The 15,925-nt window shown below is 42.6% G+C and overlaps 2 protein-coding genes across 2 annotated transcripts; both read left to right on the top strand.

Moving 5' to 3' along the window:
- Positions 1 to 280: 280 nt before the first annotated feature.
- slc17a5 (solute carrier family 17 member 5) lies at positions 281 to 9,734 on the top strand. The gene is made up of 11 exons (XM_083987526.1): positions 281 to 508; positions 2,203 to 2,399; positions 3,235 to 3,468; positions 3,640 to 3,727; positions 4,066 to 4,152; positions 4,894 to 5,012; positions 5,808 to 5,969; positions 6,217 to 6,349; positions 6,487 to 6,634; positions 6,887 to 6,977; positions 7,876 to 9,734. The coding sequence occupies exons 1-11, from the start codon at positions 424 to 426 to the stop codon at positions 8,011 to 8,013; spliced, it is 1,482 nt and encodes a 493-aa protein (XP_083843652.1). The 5' UTR covers positions 281 to 423; the 3' UTR covers positions 8,014 to 9,734.
- A 2,435-nt stretch (positions 9,735 to 12,169) lies between these two features.
- eef1a1a (eukaryotic translation elongation factor 1 alpha 1a) lies at positions 12,170 to 15,255 on the top strand (the record flags this gene model as incomplete). Its single annotated transcript, XM_083987583.1, has 7 exons — positions 12,170 to 12,313; positions 12,594 to 12,773; positions 12,937 to 13,233; positions 13,622 to 13,772; positions 13,995 to 14,251; positions 14,442 to 14,676; positions 14,817 to 15,255. 7 exons carry the CDS (start codon positions 12,170 to 12,172, stop codon positions 14,939 to 14,941), a joined length of 1,389 nt encoding a protein of 462 aa, XP_083843709.1. The 3' UTR covers positions 14,942 to 15,255.
- Between the last annotated feature and the right edge of the window lie 670 nt (positions 15,256 to 15,925).

Below are 15,925 nucleotides of genomic sequence, written 5' to 3'. Positions count from 1 at the left end.
AAGAGGCAGCAGTGATTTTCTGCGGTGCAACGTGGGGGAATGAGCCTGTGGATGAAGTTTATTGTAGGTACACTACTGTTTGTAATTCTTATATTCTTACCACTTAGTAATGTTGTATCATTGTGTTTATTTAACTTCATAATTTAAAGACTCCCTTTCGCTTGCTATCACGTATTTTTAGTGTGTTTTTTCTTGCTCATTAGTTTTAATTGCCAGGGGGAAACGCTGACGTTCTCTGACGCCCGTACGTCAGTGACGTCAGTCAGCAGGTGATGACCTCAGCTGACTGGACGTTGCCGAGTGGGGCGGTTTCTATGGTTTAGCTTCGAGCTGCTACTTCTGTTGTTGTTGTTGTCACCGCTGTTGTCTTCAGTGTGTGATGCTAGCTGGAGTAGACCACTGCCGCTCTGCTAGTCACTAAACATGGAGCGGTACGAGTCGGACACGGAGGGGGACGGACAGGAGACACCGCTGCTGCACCGAGGACATGAAAACAAAGTACAGAGAGGTGAGTTAGTAAGGGAGCGAAGATAAGCTAAGCTAAGCTAAGCTAAGCTAGCCCCCGGGAGCTAACACCGCGAGTAGCCGCGAACGGCGAGGTTCAGCTCGGGTAACATGAGTCGGTACGGTACGTCCGGTTGTTTTCAGACGTTTGAGTCGGTAAAGAAGTCTGGGTTCACATTTTAACAGCCGCGTGTTTACACACTAAGTAGACGCTAACTATAACGATATAATGCAATTTAATACAACATAATTTTAAACTGCAAAAAGGGAAACAGCAGTGATGATGGAGGAAGTTTAAAAACATTTTACTTCAGTCAAAACAGAAAAAGAACAAACTTTAAATATGCATTCATTCAGAAATGTACAAAAAGGAAATATTGGAGAACTGGCATTGCAAATCAGGCATTAAAAGTAAAGGTTCTGGAGAAAGTCCCTGGTCCATTTTACAATATGTCAATGGTCGTTATAATGTAAGATAAAGTATCATATTTTATAGCTGGATACTGTCTTTAACGTGTATTATATTCATATTAAAATCGTAATAAATGTAGAGCCGAAACCTATTCAACCTCTACAACCTCTACTTTACTTTTTACCCCAGGCGTCTACTGTTTAGCATTAACTACAAAAAGGTTTGCAGGTGTTCATGTTGTTTTATCAAACTCCAGTGCATCAGCTGACATCTTCACAACCATTATACCGTGCAGTGGTATTTAGCTTACCTAACCTGTTCATAAAATGTTTGTCTTGTCTTGGCCCTGACACCCCTCCACCTCCATCCTGTGCCTCTGTGCACACATGCTGACGTTTCAGCACAGCACATGCCAAGTCACGAGTTCACAGTCCTCACAGGACAGGCCTACCTGAAGGCTGAGTTCATATGCAGAGACAGTCTGAGGAAAATGGAGCAAAAATATATGCTCATACAGTATTTTAAAGGTGTAGCCTTGTGTAACAGTGTATGGTTGTGTAAAGCCAGCAGGGCGGTTCCCCCTTGTTCAACCATGACTTAGCGATATGATCTTCAAATTCCACCTGCTAAGTAAATGAGCCGTCTGTTTGAGAGAGACACTGATACATTATAATCTCTGTTTAACGACTGCGGAGTAGATGGAGTAATACAGATCATGCAAAATACAGAGATTTATTGGGTATCAAGGTTTAACTATGAAGATAACCTGGACAAAGATCAAAGATCAGGAGAAGTGCATCACCTGCTAAATGACAAAAAGTAACTTGTTATAGTCATGTCATGATGATATTTAATTAATCCACTAATTCTTTTCCCAATAAATTCCATTAAAAACAAAATAAACAATTTTCTTCTTCGGTTTTTTTAATTGGTTATCAAAGTCACTATTGACATTTTTTTGTGTTACTTGACAAATGCAGTAATCAGTTAATCAGCAAGTGAATGAACGGGCAAAAATTAGTTGTAAGAGTCAATAAAGGAGAGTTCAGAGGCAAAATGGACATCGCTCCCAGTTAATTTCATTTGAAGTAAAAAATGAACATGTCATTTCTGTCACTGTACAGAGGAAGTGACTGATCTCCTGGTGCACTGCTGAAGTTTATCTTGTATTGCAAGACACACTCACCTCAGATAATATGACTTGATAAATCATCCACATAGTGAATTGCAGCCGGTAACAAGATGACTCACTCACACTGTCATCTCACTGCTGTTACTTCTCTTAGCCCCCGTGTGCTGCTCAACCCGTTACGGCCTGGCGTTGCTCTCCTGTTACGGCTTCTTCGTGGTCTACTCTTTGAGAGTGAACCTCAGCGTGGCGATGGTAGACATGCTGAACAACACCCGCCGGTCCAGCCTCAACCACAGCATCTCAGTGTGTCCCGCTCACACCAACCCACCACGGCCCAAACACAACCACACGGTGAGCAAGAAAGTAGAAAGAATAAGATTGAGATTGATCAGGCTGATGGTGACTGAGTCATGCATGCTGGTAAATTAAAAATGAGTCAGTTTTGCAACCTAACAACCAGAAACATGTCTCCAGTCTTTAGTCATTAAAGGGATAGTTCAACATTTTGGCAAATTGGCCCATTGCTATAATCCCTATAGTCATAGCAGTAGGTTCGTTACCTTTAATTGTCGGTGCAAGCTATTTTTAGAACGGCGGAGCAGAGCCGCGAGCTGCTCAGAGCTACACTACGGAGGCTGTTGGGATTTCTTGGTTTCCTTCATCAAACTCATCAAATACACAATCCAACAACTCCAAAACGCTCTGGTGGACAAGTTGTGACCTGCACATTCACCACGCTATGAGATAATAACAGAACGTTACGAGACGGAGTTGTTTTCGAGGTAAATGCAGAGACTGCTTCCTGAAAAACTGCCCCCGACAGGAACGCATATCAACGGTTTTGCATGAATTTACCTCGAAAACAACTCTGTCTCGTAACGGCCCGTTATTATCTCATAGCGTGGTGAATGTGCAGGTCACAACTTGTCCACCAGAGCGTTTTGGAGTTGTTGGATTGTGTATTTGATGAGTTTGATGAGGGAAACCAAGAAATCCCATTAGCCTCTGTAGCGTAGCTCTGAGCAGCTCGCACCGATAAATTAAAGTAACAAACCTAACCTACTGCTATGACTATAGGGATTATGGCAATGGGCCAATTTGCCAAAATGTTGAACTATCCCTTTGAGGCTTTATAAAATGTGACAGCTTCACAACCTCATATAGTTGTGAATGTCACATCCTGCAGGCCAATGTGTACGACTGGGACTCCGAGACTCAGGGCTGGATCCTGGGCTCCTTCTTCTATGGCTACATCATAACACAGATCCCCGGGGGCTACCTGGCCGGCCGCTTCGGACCCAAGTGGCTGATGGGCTTTGGGATCCTGGGAACTACAGTTTTTACGCTGCTCACCCCCGTGGCTGCTGACCTGGGTGCAAGCTATCTCATCGCAGTCAGGGTGCTGGAGGGGATAGGAGAGGTAGGGGAAGTTCAGATTGTGCAACAATGTAGCTCCATTTCCCTGAGCTTGTAATATTGAGATATCTGAGCTCCCATTACTGGGGGGTGTAGATGAAGCCGCACACATCAATAAAGTGATATTTTGGTGTCACCTTGCGCTCAGTCCACTTTTCTTGTTGTTTGTCTTCAGGGAGTCACGTTTCCTGCCATGTACACCATGTGGGCAGCGTGGGCGCCGCCGCTGGAGAGGAGCCGACTGCTCACCATTTCATACCTAGGTAAGACAGAGACATGGGGGGTACAAGCTTTTAACCTTCTGGATTATCTGCCAAAACATTTAAATATTTTATTTTAATTGGTTAATCCATCCACAGGATATCAATTACCAACAATTAATCTATTAATTATCCTGTGGTTTGGATCTTCCCAAACGTATAGTATACTGTATCACTGTGACCGACTGATTTCCCTGAATTTCTGTCTATTTTATCATCATCATCCATCCCATAATTTGCTGGTGTTGATTGGTCGCTGTTTGTGCTCCATCACTCAGTACTTACACATGCATTCAGACAGCTGTGTGATGCAGATGTTTGTTCTCTCTCTTTAATCCCAGGAGCCCAGCTGGGGACGGTGATCTCTCTTCCTCTGTCTGGTGAAATCTGCTTCTACCTCGACTGGACCTACGTCTTCTATGTGTTCGGTAAAACACCTGGGTGGCACTAGTGGAGGGGGGGGTGGGGGGTCAGACTCAGTCAGAAGGTGTTTCATCAAGCTGTTCTCCCTCAAACACAAAGCTTTATCTGTCATTGGCTTCTAAATATTTTGTTGTATATCCAGGTTTTTATAGTGTAGCACTGTGTAGATTTCATATTGAGTGACTTTCACTGAACATTAGCCTGACAGCAGTTGTTTTCAACCCCCCTCCCCACCCACACACACACACACATTTGCATTTGTTAGACAACATTCAAGCCATATTGCGCTGTAAAGAATAAGTAATAAAAACTTCACATCACAGCAAAACAACCCAGTATTTATGAAAAACAACAAAAAATAGAAGAAGAAAACACTCCACCACAGCACTATTTTTATGCATCAGATGAGCTGTTGCCAGTGTCTGCTCCTTTGTTCCTCTTCTTTCTGTGGAAACGATGATTTAGCAAGTTTAGGGAGAAAATGTACAGATGGTGCCTTCACTGCTTTTTTTTTTTTTTTTTTACTTGTTTGCCTGAACTGCTTTAATCTCACTCCATCTTAAACCACTGAGCAGATGTCAGACACACCTATTGCTCTCTGTGGATGAGATTAAAGTCGGAGGAATAAGATGCACAGACTTTAGTTCAGTTCCAGGAAATGACAATATAAAAAATGTATTTTGCACATGTGCTGGTTTCATGTGATGGCGCATTTACACTCAACCAGTCCTCATCTGTGTGTCCAGGTGTTAATGGCCTGGTCTGGTTTGTCCTGTGGGCCCTCCTGGTCTTTGACAGTCCAAACACTCACCCACGGATATCAGAGCAGGAGAGACTCTACATCACCTCCTCACTGAAGAACGAGGTAAGTAACAGCAACACAGACTATACAGAATGTCTATTAAAAAAAAAAAGAAGTAGGGTAAGGCAGCAGTAGAGAAGGGGAAATACAGTAGCAGCAGAGAACTTGCAGGCATTTCCGCTCCAGCAGAGTTATCAGATAATAATGTTACATAATTTCAGCATATTGCATTGTTTTATTGTCTTATCTGTTTTATTCAGCCGTTAAGTTTTAACACTCACTCGTGGTTCTGCAATTTATGATGACAGAGCTGGCGGCGAACAATAACGAAAGGTTCATTATTTCAGCAGGTGATTGAACCCTGGTGGTGAGATTAGGACCCTATATGGTATTTTGGTGTATTGTTTTATTTTCTACATAGTGAGACATGTAATTGTATGTGAATAAATGTGGAAAATGGTGTTTTTAATCTGAAAACAAACAAGAACACAAAATGAAGGAAGGAAATGTGTTTTTATCTTTTGGCCAGCAGAGGGAGAAAAAGATAAGACAAGAAATAAAACCAACACTAACTGCAACAAAGAGTTAGTGTGAGACTTACAAATCAAGACAGAGTTTGATCTAATGGACATGTTTCTATTAATGCAGCTGAAGAAATCATGAAAAAATACTTGTACTGTATTGATATTTATGTTTTTTTTTATATAACATAATGCTAACCCTATAATGAATTACAAAACTGGGCTAACCCTCCTATTTGGTAATACAGTTTTTATTTGTATATTCATTTAGCAGTTCGTTTTCAAGGTTGGATGTATTAATATATTTTTTCCTCCTCCTACTTCCCCTGTGGCCCAGCTGTCCACATCTGCAAACTACATCCCCTGGCGAGCCATCGTGACATCCAGACCACTGTGGGCCATCGTCGTGGCTCACTTCTCCTACAACTGGACCTTCTACACCCTCCTCACCCTGCTGCCCACCTACATGAGTGACATACTGGGCTTCAGCATACAGCAGGTGAGGCTCAAAATGTGTATATTTTTAGTATGAACAGAAAAATGTATCGAGAATAATGTAGAAAAAACTGGGAACACTTGGGTGCAGTAATATCATTAAAAAGTCAAAACTAATGTATGCTGCCTAATGACATCTGTAGAAATAACTATATAATTACAAATACACATTGTCACAATCTGGCTCCAAGGCAGGAGGCCCTCACAACACAGACATTTAACAAGCTGTTGTCTATTTCTGTCCACCACAGAACGGTCTACTGTCGGCTCTGCCTTACTTGGGTTGTGCAGTTTTAGCTGTGCTGAGCGGTCAGGTAGCAGATTACCTGCGGGAAACCTGCCAGTGCCCCACAGTGACTGTCAGGAAGTGCTTCTCCCTCGTTGGTAAGAGATGCCACCATCTCACCTGAGTCAGCTGAGTTTTTGGTGTGAAACAGACAACAGGCTCTTGAGCATCCAGTGCACCATGTCTAACTCTACTGTTTGGTTTTTTTTCACCCTGATTGTGTGTGGTGCTGTAGGTATGATTGGGCCGGCCGTGTTTATCGTGGCAGCAGGATACACAGGCTGTAACTACACCCTGGCCGTCACCTTCCTCACCCTCTCCTCCGCTCTGGGCGGAGTGTCAGCCTCCGGCTTCAACATCAACCATCTCGACATTGCTCCTTCGTAAGAATGGCCCCTTCCTGTCACTAAAATAATAATCTTTTATTCACACTTAAGCATCATTTTGGAGGGAATAGTTGATGCTTTTCATGCTCTTCTGTGATGAAGATGCAGGAGTGATCACTGTGTGCAGCCTCAGAAGAAACTTGTGTGACCTAACAATTTTACCTTTAAAAATAAAAGAAAAATACATCCTTCATGTGTACACAAATAAATATTTGTCACATTTAACAATCACTTTGTTTATCTTCGTAGATATGCTGGCATTCTGCTGGGAATCACCAACACCTTTGCCACGATTCCTGGCATGGTGGGACCAGTGATAGCGACAGCCCTCACCACACATGTAAGAAACATACTCAGACCAGTCGGCACAGTGGGTTTAATTTGTTTAACAGGGAATATAGACTGAGATGCTTGTGTTTCAGAGGTCTAAATTTGATATAAATGATAATTACACCCCTGAACAGCACATAACATAGTGTCATACCAACTGTATGCGTAAATTGTAGTATGTACTGCAGCATGCTGCTCCTCACATAGTAACAGAGGTCAATCACTCTGGGTTTCCTGACCTGCAGTGTTGTTGCCTATACAGATGGGATTCTTACTTTGGCTTGATGCTGCATTTAATGTCTAATTGGTTTAGCTGGTTCAAGATTAGCATGCTAATGATAATTTGGCCACCAGGAGGCACCGATAGTCCTCTATAAAAAGTAACAGTTATAGCAAGAGAATATCTAAAATACAGGACTCATTGTTGATGTAATGTACTGCATTTAAATAAAGTTGTAGGTTTTAGGCCTGAGCCTTCCTCACACTGTTGCAAAGTTTATTTACCAAATAACCCAGTGAATATTAGGACCATCGCCCATGGTAACAAGGTGAAACAGAATAATGCATTTAGTGTCTTATAAATACGGTATACAGTATATACATTTTTTTTTTTATCTCTCTCTCTCTTTTTGTCTGTCTTGTTTTGTTTGAATTTGAATCTTCTTTGGTCAACATCTGTTTTTAAATGTGCTGTAGAAATAAAGATGATTTGACTTGACGATATACAAAGAGCAGAGACAGTTGGTAGTGAGACAGTAGTGTAAGTGTAAGAGATAGTAAAAATGCTACAGCTACAAGCTCAGTAAACAATAACCTATGGATGTTTTGTTTCAATGCACAGATATTCACCTACATTATTTCCCCCCCATTAATATCAGTACTAATTAACTTTGCTGACTGTCCTTCAGAACACTATAGAGGAGTGGCAGACCGTCTTCTACATCGCTGCCGGCATCAACCTGTTTGGAGCGCTGGTCTACACGATGTTCGGCAGAGGAACGGTGCAGCCCTGGGCCGTTCGCACAGCCTCCGCTCATGGAGACTGAGGTGGAAGGCAAAGAAGAAGTCGACTCGAGCAGTTCATGATTCAGATTTGTCTGAAGGACAAATCTCAGTCATGGGCTCCTTCACTGGGTAATGACAGGGAGAGATGTGTTCCTCTTAGAGCACAGCTAATCAACAGTGAGTAACAACCATGATACCTTCAAGGATATTCCTGACTGTGAATGTGGAGTCTGTTGACAGATGCTCCTGCAGTCACAGTGGAGAAAACGCTGATTGCACTTTTAGTTAAGCAGAAATGCTTTGGAGGCAAAAATAATAATTGAGAAGAAACAGTATGAACCTCCAAGAGGTTTCGGATGCTTCATATCCAAATGTTTAACTCTTGCCAATTATCGAAACAATATACATGTATACCCATAATCAGCCATATAGCTATAGGTTATAATAGCTTATTAATTATCAAACCTGCATTACAAACAAGCTGTGAAAGAATGTGGCACTTCCTGGTGTTCAGGTTTGTCATGTAGCGTACTTGCTTGGCTCAATTGTTATTTCTGCCTCCGGAGCACTTCAGCCTCTTGTTCTTTTTACCCTTGAACACTGAAACATTGAGTTGTATTGCCAGTGTAACAGTCTACACACTCTTCAGAAGGATGTTGTCCCACATTGAGTAAAGTTGAGGACGACACAATGTGCCACCTTGCAAGGCACAAGAAAGTGCCAATAATGTGTTGATTTTTTTGTGTTAGAAAGGGATAACAGATTTTTAATGATTATGTCATCCTAAACAACTGGACACATGTTGGTTACTGTCTTTCTTTAGAGACGTTTGTGACTGCACAGCACAGACAAAATGGGAAAATGCCTTACCTCTTTACAATGATTTTAAAGCTCTTTGTGTTTCATGTGATTTAAAATGGACCATTTTTTTAAGTAGTTACTTGTCTTATACTTGGTTAAGGGATTTTGTGTGAACCACAATGTAATGTTGTTCTGTTTGGGTTTGGTCCACCAGGCATCTCTTTAATTTCCATAGCAGCCTTTAACAGACAGGTCCTGATATTTCTGGTCTGTAACACTAAGAAGACGCTGAACTCTCGGGAAGAGAGGTTTTTAAACAGGTTCCTGGAGGACAGGACACGCAGCCTTACAGTACTTTAGTCACAGGATTTGCACTTTGTGCCAATTCTCAGGTATCTTCTTGTGTCACACAAGGATTGAAAAGGATGTTTATGTTTGTTATGTTACTGAGTTACCAGACTGAGGTATGTGTCCTCAGCTTTTTAATGTCAACTAAATATCATGAGGTCATTGCCATGAAAGCGATACATCTTACTACAATAGTAGCTTTTTTACCCATGTAACCGGTTTAGCTTTGTATTCTCAGGTCACTTGTGTATATGAGTGTTTACCAGAGAGAGACAAATCAAAAACGAAGCCACAACATTTTGTCAAAAAGTAGCACCATCATCCACACTAAAGATGAAATGAACTGGTGCCTTATTCCATTTTTTTTAAATAATATTATCAGACAATTATGGACTGTTGACTTACTGTGTTGAAGGATTCCTGCTTTTTCTTATTTCTGTTTTACATTAATATCTTTATGCAGAGTTTAAAAAGGGACTTTTGTATGATATGTACACTGCAGTAAGAGTGAAATCATTGTAAACTTTGACCCTGGAAACATTCCAGAAATCTCTCTTAAATCACTGTCTTGTATTGTAAATACGTCATGATATACAGCAATGATCAGCTCTGATGATGTGTGGTGTCTCATTCACAAGCTTCCAACCAACTTCAGCAACAGGACACTTCATTACCACAGTTCTTTGAATTTCTGATGAAAAGGTTCAGGAGCCTCTTTACTATAGGCTGTAAAATCTTACACTAACCTTATATAACCCCAATGTCTGTAAGAGTTCATAGTTTGCACTCTTCAAACCCTACTCATTCAAATATTCTTGTCGGCAAACAACTAAAGTCTGACTGTAATAGTTAAAAGTTGACAAAAATGTCAAACAGCTGATGGTACAAGTAACATAAAGAAAAGCATCACTCTTCATCCTGATTGTGATTAACCTCAACCACAGAGCACACATTAATGTACATCAAAATTTACAACCAGTGCGTGATTAAGTGCGGATAAATCTGCAGCCCTGTATCAAGTGATAAAGAGGCAGACTGCCGTGCAGACAGACGCGCTGGAGGGAAGTTTAGGCCATCGGTGTTAATTTTAATCCAACTAGGGAGTGTCTGGAAAGGTGAGCGCTCCACCTGCTGCGCGTGATCGATGCTCCTCGCCCCAGTTGTGCCCCCGCCTGACCACACACACACACACACACACACTTCCACTTCACACACACACACTTCCACTTCACACAACCTCGGAAACTCGGATCAAACCAAACCTCGTATCTACGCTCCCCTCCATTTTTCTTTCAAACTGCAGCAAACGCAAATATAATGTCCTTCAACAAAAACACCTATCTACTCTTTATGTAACCGACCTTAAATAAGCAATGCACAGCAAAGATCGCACCGGTGCATAAATATAAATAACAAACGCTTGCGAGAAATATCACTAATATATTTATTTCTTGCAAATGTGCGTTGGTAAATAATTGAGCACGTTCATGGATGTGTGGTCCTAGTTTTGAATGTAAACACGTCGTTTCGGATGCTTCGCCAGTGGCTCTGTCCTGTGAAAAGAAAAAGAAAAGTCATTTACGGCAACTTCTCCTGGTCCCTAGTTGTGATGCTGTGCAGCAGCGGGTGCGCGCAATTACGCAACACCCCCGCCTGTCCTGTGCGCTATAACCGGATCAGCGTCTCTCCTCAGCCTCTCCGGTCCCGCAGCCAACCTGACACCGGACAGCTTCTCAGGTACGACACCGTTTACATGAAATTATTCATTGAGGTGGTTTTATTCAATTGTTGGTGCAAACGGGGAGAATGAACTGTGTTTGTTTTGTTTTCCTGAGCGGCTCCGTCTCCAGGCAGTGCACTACTGGGAATATTTGTTATGATGCAGAAAGGAGGGCAGACGGCTGGCTGCTTGTTAATGCGCATCCTGGCGTTAGTGAGCGGAGCAGATGATAAAACATGGCGGAGGGTTGGCATTTCCATTAAATCCTTCAGACATTAGATTAACCGTAGTAGCTGTGCTAATTTTTTTCGGGCACTGTCCTCTGTGTTATCATCTTTTGCACATGAAGCGCACTGCGGCAGCCGTGGTGACGTTACACACACACACAAGGGATGAGTTCACGAGCGCATGTTAAAGGTTGTTTGTCCCTGTCTGAGTTCACCTGCACAAGATCATGTGAGGGTTGGATGTTACAGTTGGATTAAGCTTCTGGGCTTTCTATCAGATAACAAGTGGATTCAGACAAAATATAAGAAGCCACACTCTGCTGGGTTATTTATAAGAGAAGTTTGTTGTTGTGTGTTGTTATCATGTGACACTCCTGCAGAGTTGTTAACTGTGTGTGCTGTGTTGTTGTCTGAACCTGTGTGCAGTGCACTGCAGTGTCTGAGAAATGGCTGCTACACTGTCAGCGGATGGGACCTAACAAAATGGAGGATTCTGGCTTGTTGTGAAGCTGTGTGAAGTGTGTGGCTGTGAAAAGAGGACGGACGGTGCTGTGAAACATCAGAGCCCTGTTGTCTTGATGTGTCAGGGCAGAGTGGGGCAGCGATGACAGGAGAGAGTGGTGGTGGAGTGGATGGATGGAGGAATAAAGAGTAGGGGGGGGGCAGACAGTTTTGTGCTTGGCGCAGTTCAGTGGCCACTGATACCATCCCTAATCTTCAGAGACACACCGCTCACAAAAACATCTATTACCAGTGAAGAGCTCTCAGTGTCAGTGTCAGTAACTTCAGCCCAACAAATCCAGTACTGAGCAGACAGCATAGCTCTTTTAAGGTCAGGTGGACTAGAAAAAAAAAGGGATTAAATTCTCCCTCCTTTCGTAGCATTTTAATGTCCCCAAATTCATCCTGCGCCAGTAGAGGCATTGTTTTGAAACCTAGAGCTTTGACAATTGCTGATTCTCCAGTGTGTAATCTTGCAATGCCTATTCAAAGGTTTCTGTTTCCTGCCTTGCAAACCATCTGTGACTCGTACTAACTGTAACTTAACCCTGGCTTTTTAGCAGACAGTCTGTCTCGTGAACTCAGCCAGCTCCAGCCAACATGGGAAAGGAGAAACTTCACATCAACATTGTCGTGATCGGCCATGTGGACTCTGGCAAGTCCACCACCACGGGCCACCTTATCTACAAATGTGGGGGCATTGACAAGAGAACCATCGAGAAATTCGAAAAGGAGGCTGCTGAGGTAAGAGGATGCGGACAGGAGGAGGGGGGGCACCTTTTATCTGCTGATGTTTTTTATTCCCCTCAAGATTGGACTATTGCTGATACGATACTGGAACAACAAAAATAGTGTAATCGAATAACATAGAAAAAGAAACAATTCAGCATCATCCTAACAAATAAAATGACATCATTAATGGCTAAGCAGAATGACATCCATTTGTCATAAAAACAACCGTTTAAGGAAACATACCAAAAAGGTAAATTCTTAATTTCTTGATCGCTTTTCTGTTATTTCTCAGATGGGGAAGGGGTCATTCAAGTATGCCTGGGTGCTGGACAAGCTGAAGGCGGAGAGGGAGCGTGGTATTACCATCGACATCTCGCTGTGGAAGTTTGAAACAAGCAAGTACTATGTGACCATCATCGACGCGCCAGGTCACAGGGACTTCATCAAGAACATGATCACTGGGACCTCACAGGTCTGTAACATGAGAGCACCCCGTCATTGTATTTGCATACAGCATGTGCCATTCTACGTAAATGCATTCATCCAACCTGTTTGTCTATAGTGACTTGTCCCATGGGTAACAATCTTTTACAGGCAGTACTAATGTTTCCCGTTTGTTTCATGTGCATCCTCAGGCCGACTGTGCCGTACTGATTGTGGCAGCAGGTGTGGGAGAATTCGAGGCAGGCATTTCCAAGAATGGACAAACCCGTGAGCATGCCCTCCTGGCCTACACTCTGGGAGTGAAGCAGCTCATTGTGGGCATCAACAAGATGGACTCTACTGAGCCGAACTACAGCCAGAAACGTTACGAGGAAATTGTGAAGGAAGTGAGCACCTACATCAAGAAGATTGGTTACAACCCAGACACCGTCGCCTTTGTGCCCATTTCTGGCTGGAATGGAGACAACATGCTTGAGCCCAGCCCCAATGTAAGTAGACCACACTGAAAAAGTAATGCAGTTGCTTTTAGAAATAATAAAATTATGCAGCCTTGGATTTGAATACTAATTTGTATGGTGCCTGGAGCGAAAAGCCAAGGCTCCCAGGTCGACCAGTTGCTATGACTGTAGATCCAACTCAACTCAGTAAACAAGTCTGAGTATCCTTCTGCCTTTGTACTGACATTGTTTAAGAGTCCTAAAATCAGCCACCACAGGTTAGTGCTCTTAGCAGACCAAGTAAAGCTGTATACAAACAAACCCCCCTACAGTAATTGCCTGCTTAAGTGAGTGATGGGAAGTTTAAAAAAAAACAACAGTTTTTCAATGAAACTTTGTGATAAAAGTTTAAAAAGCCTCATTATTTTCATCTTTCTAGATGAATTGGTTTAAGGGGTGGAAGATCAGCAGGAAAGAAGGCAATGCATCAGGGACCACTCTCCTGGAGGCTCTAGACGCCATCCAGCCTCCCACTCGTCCAACAGACAAACCTCTGCGTCTGCCTCTGCAGGATGTCTACAAGATAGGAGGCATGTAATACACTGATAAAGACACATAATATCCAAACACTGTGGGAAGAGAGGATTGTGTTATTCTGAAATAAACTCTCAGATATGGTGTATGAAAATGCATCCTATTCAGGGCACTTAGCATCCAGCAGCATTCACTTAAGCACAGGACTGACCTATCTTTATGTTTCCCGAATGTCCTTAATCTACGTCCCCTGTGCTTACCTTCTTCGTCTTTCTCAGGTATTGGTACAGTGCCTGTCGGCCGTGTGGAAACAGGCATACTGAAGCCCGGCATGGTGGTGACCTTTGCCCCCGTCAATGTGACTACTGAGGTGAAGTCTGTGGAGATGCACCATGAGGCACTGACCGAAGCCCTCCCTGGGGACAATGTGGGCTTTAATGTCAAGAACGTGTCGGTCAAGGACATTCGCCGTGGCAATGTGGCTGGTGATAGCAAGAATGACCCACCACAGGAAGCTGCCAACTTCACTGCTCAGGTAGACACTGCATGAGGTCTATTTTCAGAGATGAAACGTCAGCGTGATTAAAAATACTCAGCTCAGTCTTAAGCCTTGAGAAACATTTACTGTTAGGAGCTAAAATGGAAGGAATCTCTCAATCTTACCTCACCCACAGCAACAATGGCATCATGTTATATTTTACCTTTGTTGTCCCTTTGCTTTACAGGTGATCATCCTTAACCACCCAGGCCAGATCAGTGCTGGTTATGCTCCTGTGCTGGATTGTCATACTGCTCACATCGCCTGCAAGTTTGCGGAGCTCAAGGAAAAGATTGATCGCCGCTCTGGCAAGAAGTTGGAGGACAATCCCAAAGCCCTCAAGTCTGGAGATGCTGCCATTGTGGATATGGTTCCTGGGAAGCCAATGTGTGTCGAGAGTTTCTCCGAGTACCCTCCACTGGGTAAGTTCAAGTGAATTGATTCGTTGAATTTCAACTGTTTCTCAGGAAACTGTACCCTGATAAAAGCCTTGGTAAATCAGATGGTACCATCTCCTTAAATTACCTTCTTTTTCTCTCTTTCACTCTTTTTCACCCTGTAGGTCGTTTTGCCGTGCGCGACATGCGTCAGACCGTGGCTGTCGGCGTAATCAAGGGTGTGGAGAAGAAGGTCTCCACCACTGGTAAAATTACCAAGTCTGCCCAGAAGGCCCAGAGGAACAAATGAATGTTGTGCTACACTGCCGACCCCAAGGTCTCCCAGGGCAGGACATCAGTCATCCAACTCCATCCTACAATTGGCTGCTTCAACTTAATAATCAAAGACTGGTTAATCATCACAATGCATCGCAAAAGCATTCGAAGGAAAGAACAACGTTTAGATGTTTAGTCCTTGACACGGTACTCCTGACCGTATTTCATTGGTTAGATTACCATTACATACAATGTAATATCAACCAGGTAGTTTAAAATGTCCACTGTTGATTTGGTTCATGGCAATACCTTTTCTGTGATACTGAGACATTGAACAAGTAGAGGTACTGTAATTTATCACTTCTGTAGCTCCCTGGAGTGCAGGTCTCTTTACTTGGTGTGTGTTGTCTTGCTTTTAGTGTTTGTTTGTAATTACATGGTGCTCAGTAGGAGCCTATGGAAGAATTTAAAACTATGTTCCTCTAAGTAGTAGATTAGTTGAACTTAGTGATTTGTTGTGTTTAAGCTTTAAATGGCACTTAAAACAAATGGTCCATATTTGCCCTTCCGCAGGGGCTCAGAGTAGACCACCTGTTGATTCTTGAAGCACTTTGATTGGCGTTTTGCTAACTTTGCACTGAAGAAGTTTAAATTGGCATAAGCTACTGCACCTTATTGTAAGATGGCATGAGCCTCTTTGCAACATTAAACATGTTTCAACCAAGGAGTTGGTCTGTGATCTTCATTTTCTCTGAGTGTCACAGCATATTTACGATACACACATCTGTCCACAAGATGTAGCTATTGGTACAGGAATAAAATAGCAAATGTTAAGTGACATTTCAACTTTTTTTCAAAAGGACCATATCAACTTTTTTTTTTATAAACTAATTTTTATTAATCTATGACAACAACAAGACAGAATATAATGTAATTTCCTCTCAAAGGCCCACACAGGGGCAGTCTGCCAAGAACTAAAGGGGCGTGTTTTCATATGCAATGCGGAAGAAGTTTGAGT

This window comes from Trachurus trachurus, assembly GCF_905171665.1.
Source record: "Trachurus trachurus genome assembly, chromosome: 15".
NCBI lineage: Eukaryota > Metazoa > Chordata > Actinopteri > Carangiformes > Carangidae > Trachurus > Trachurus trachurus.
Note: the sequence above shows the minus strand (reverse complement) of the source record. Positions and strands in the feature narration are given on the sequence as shown.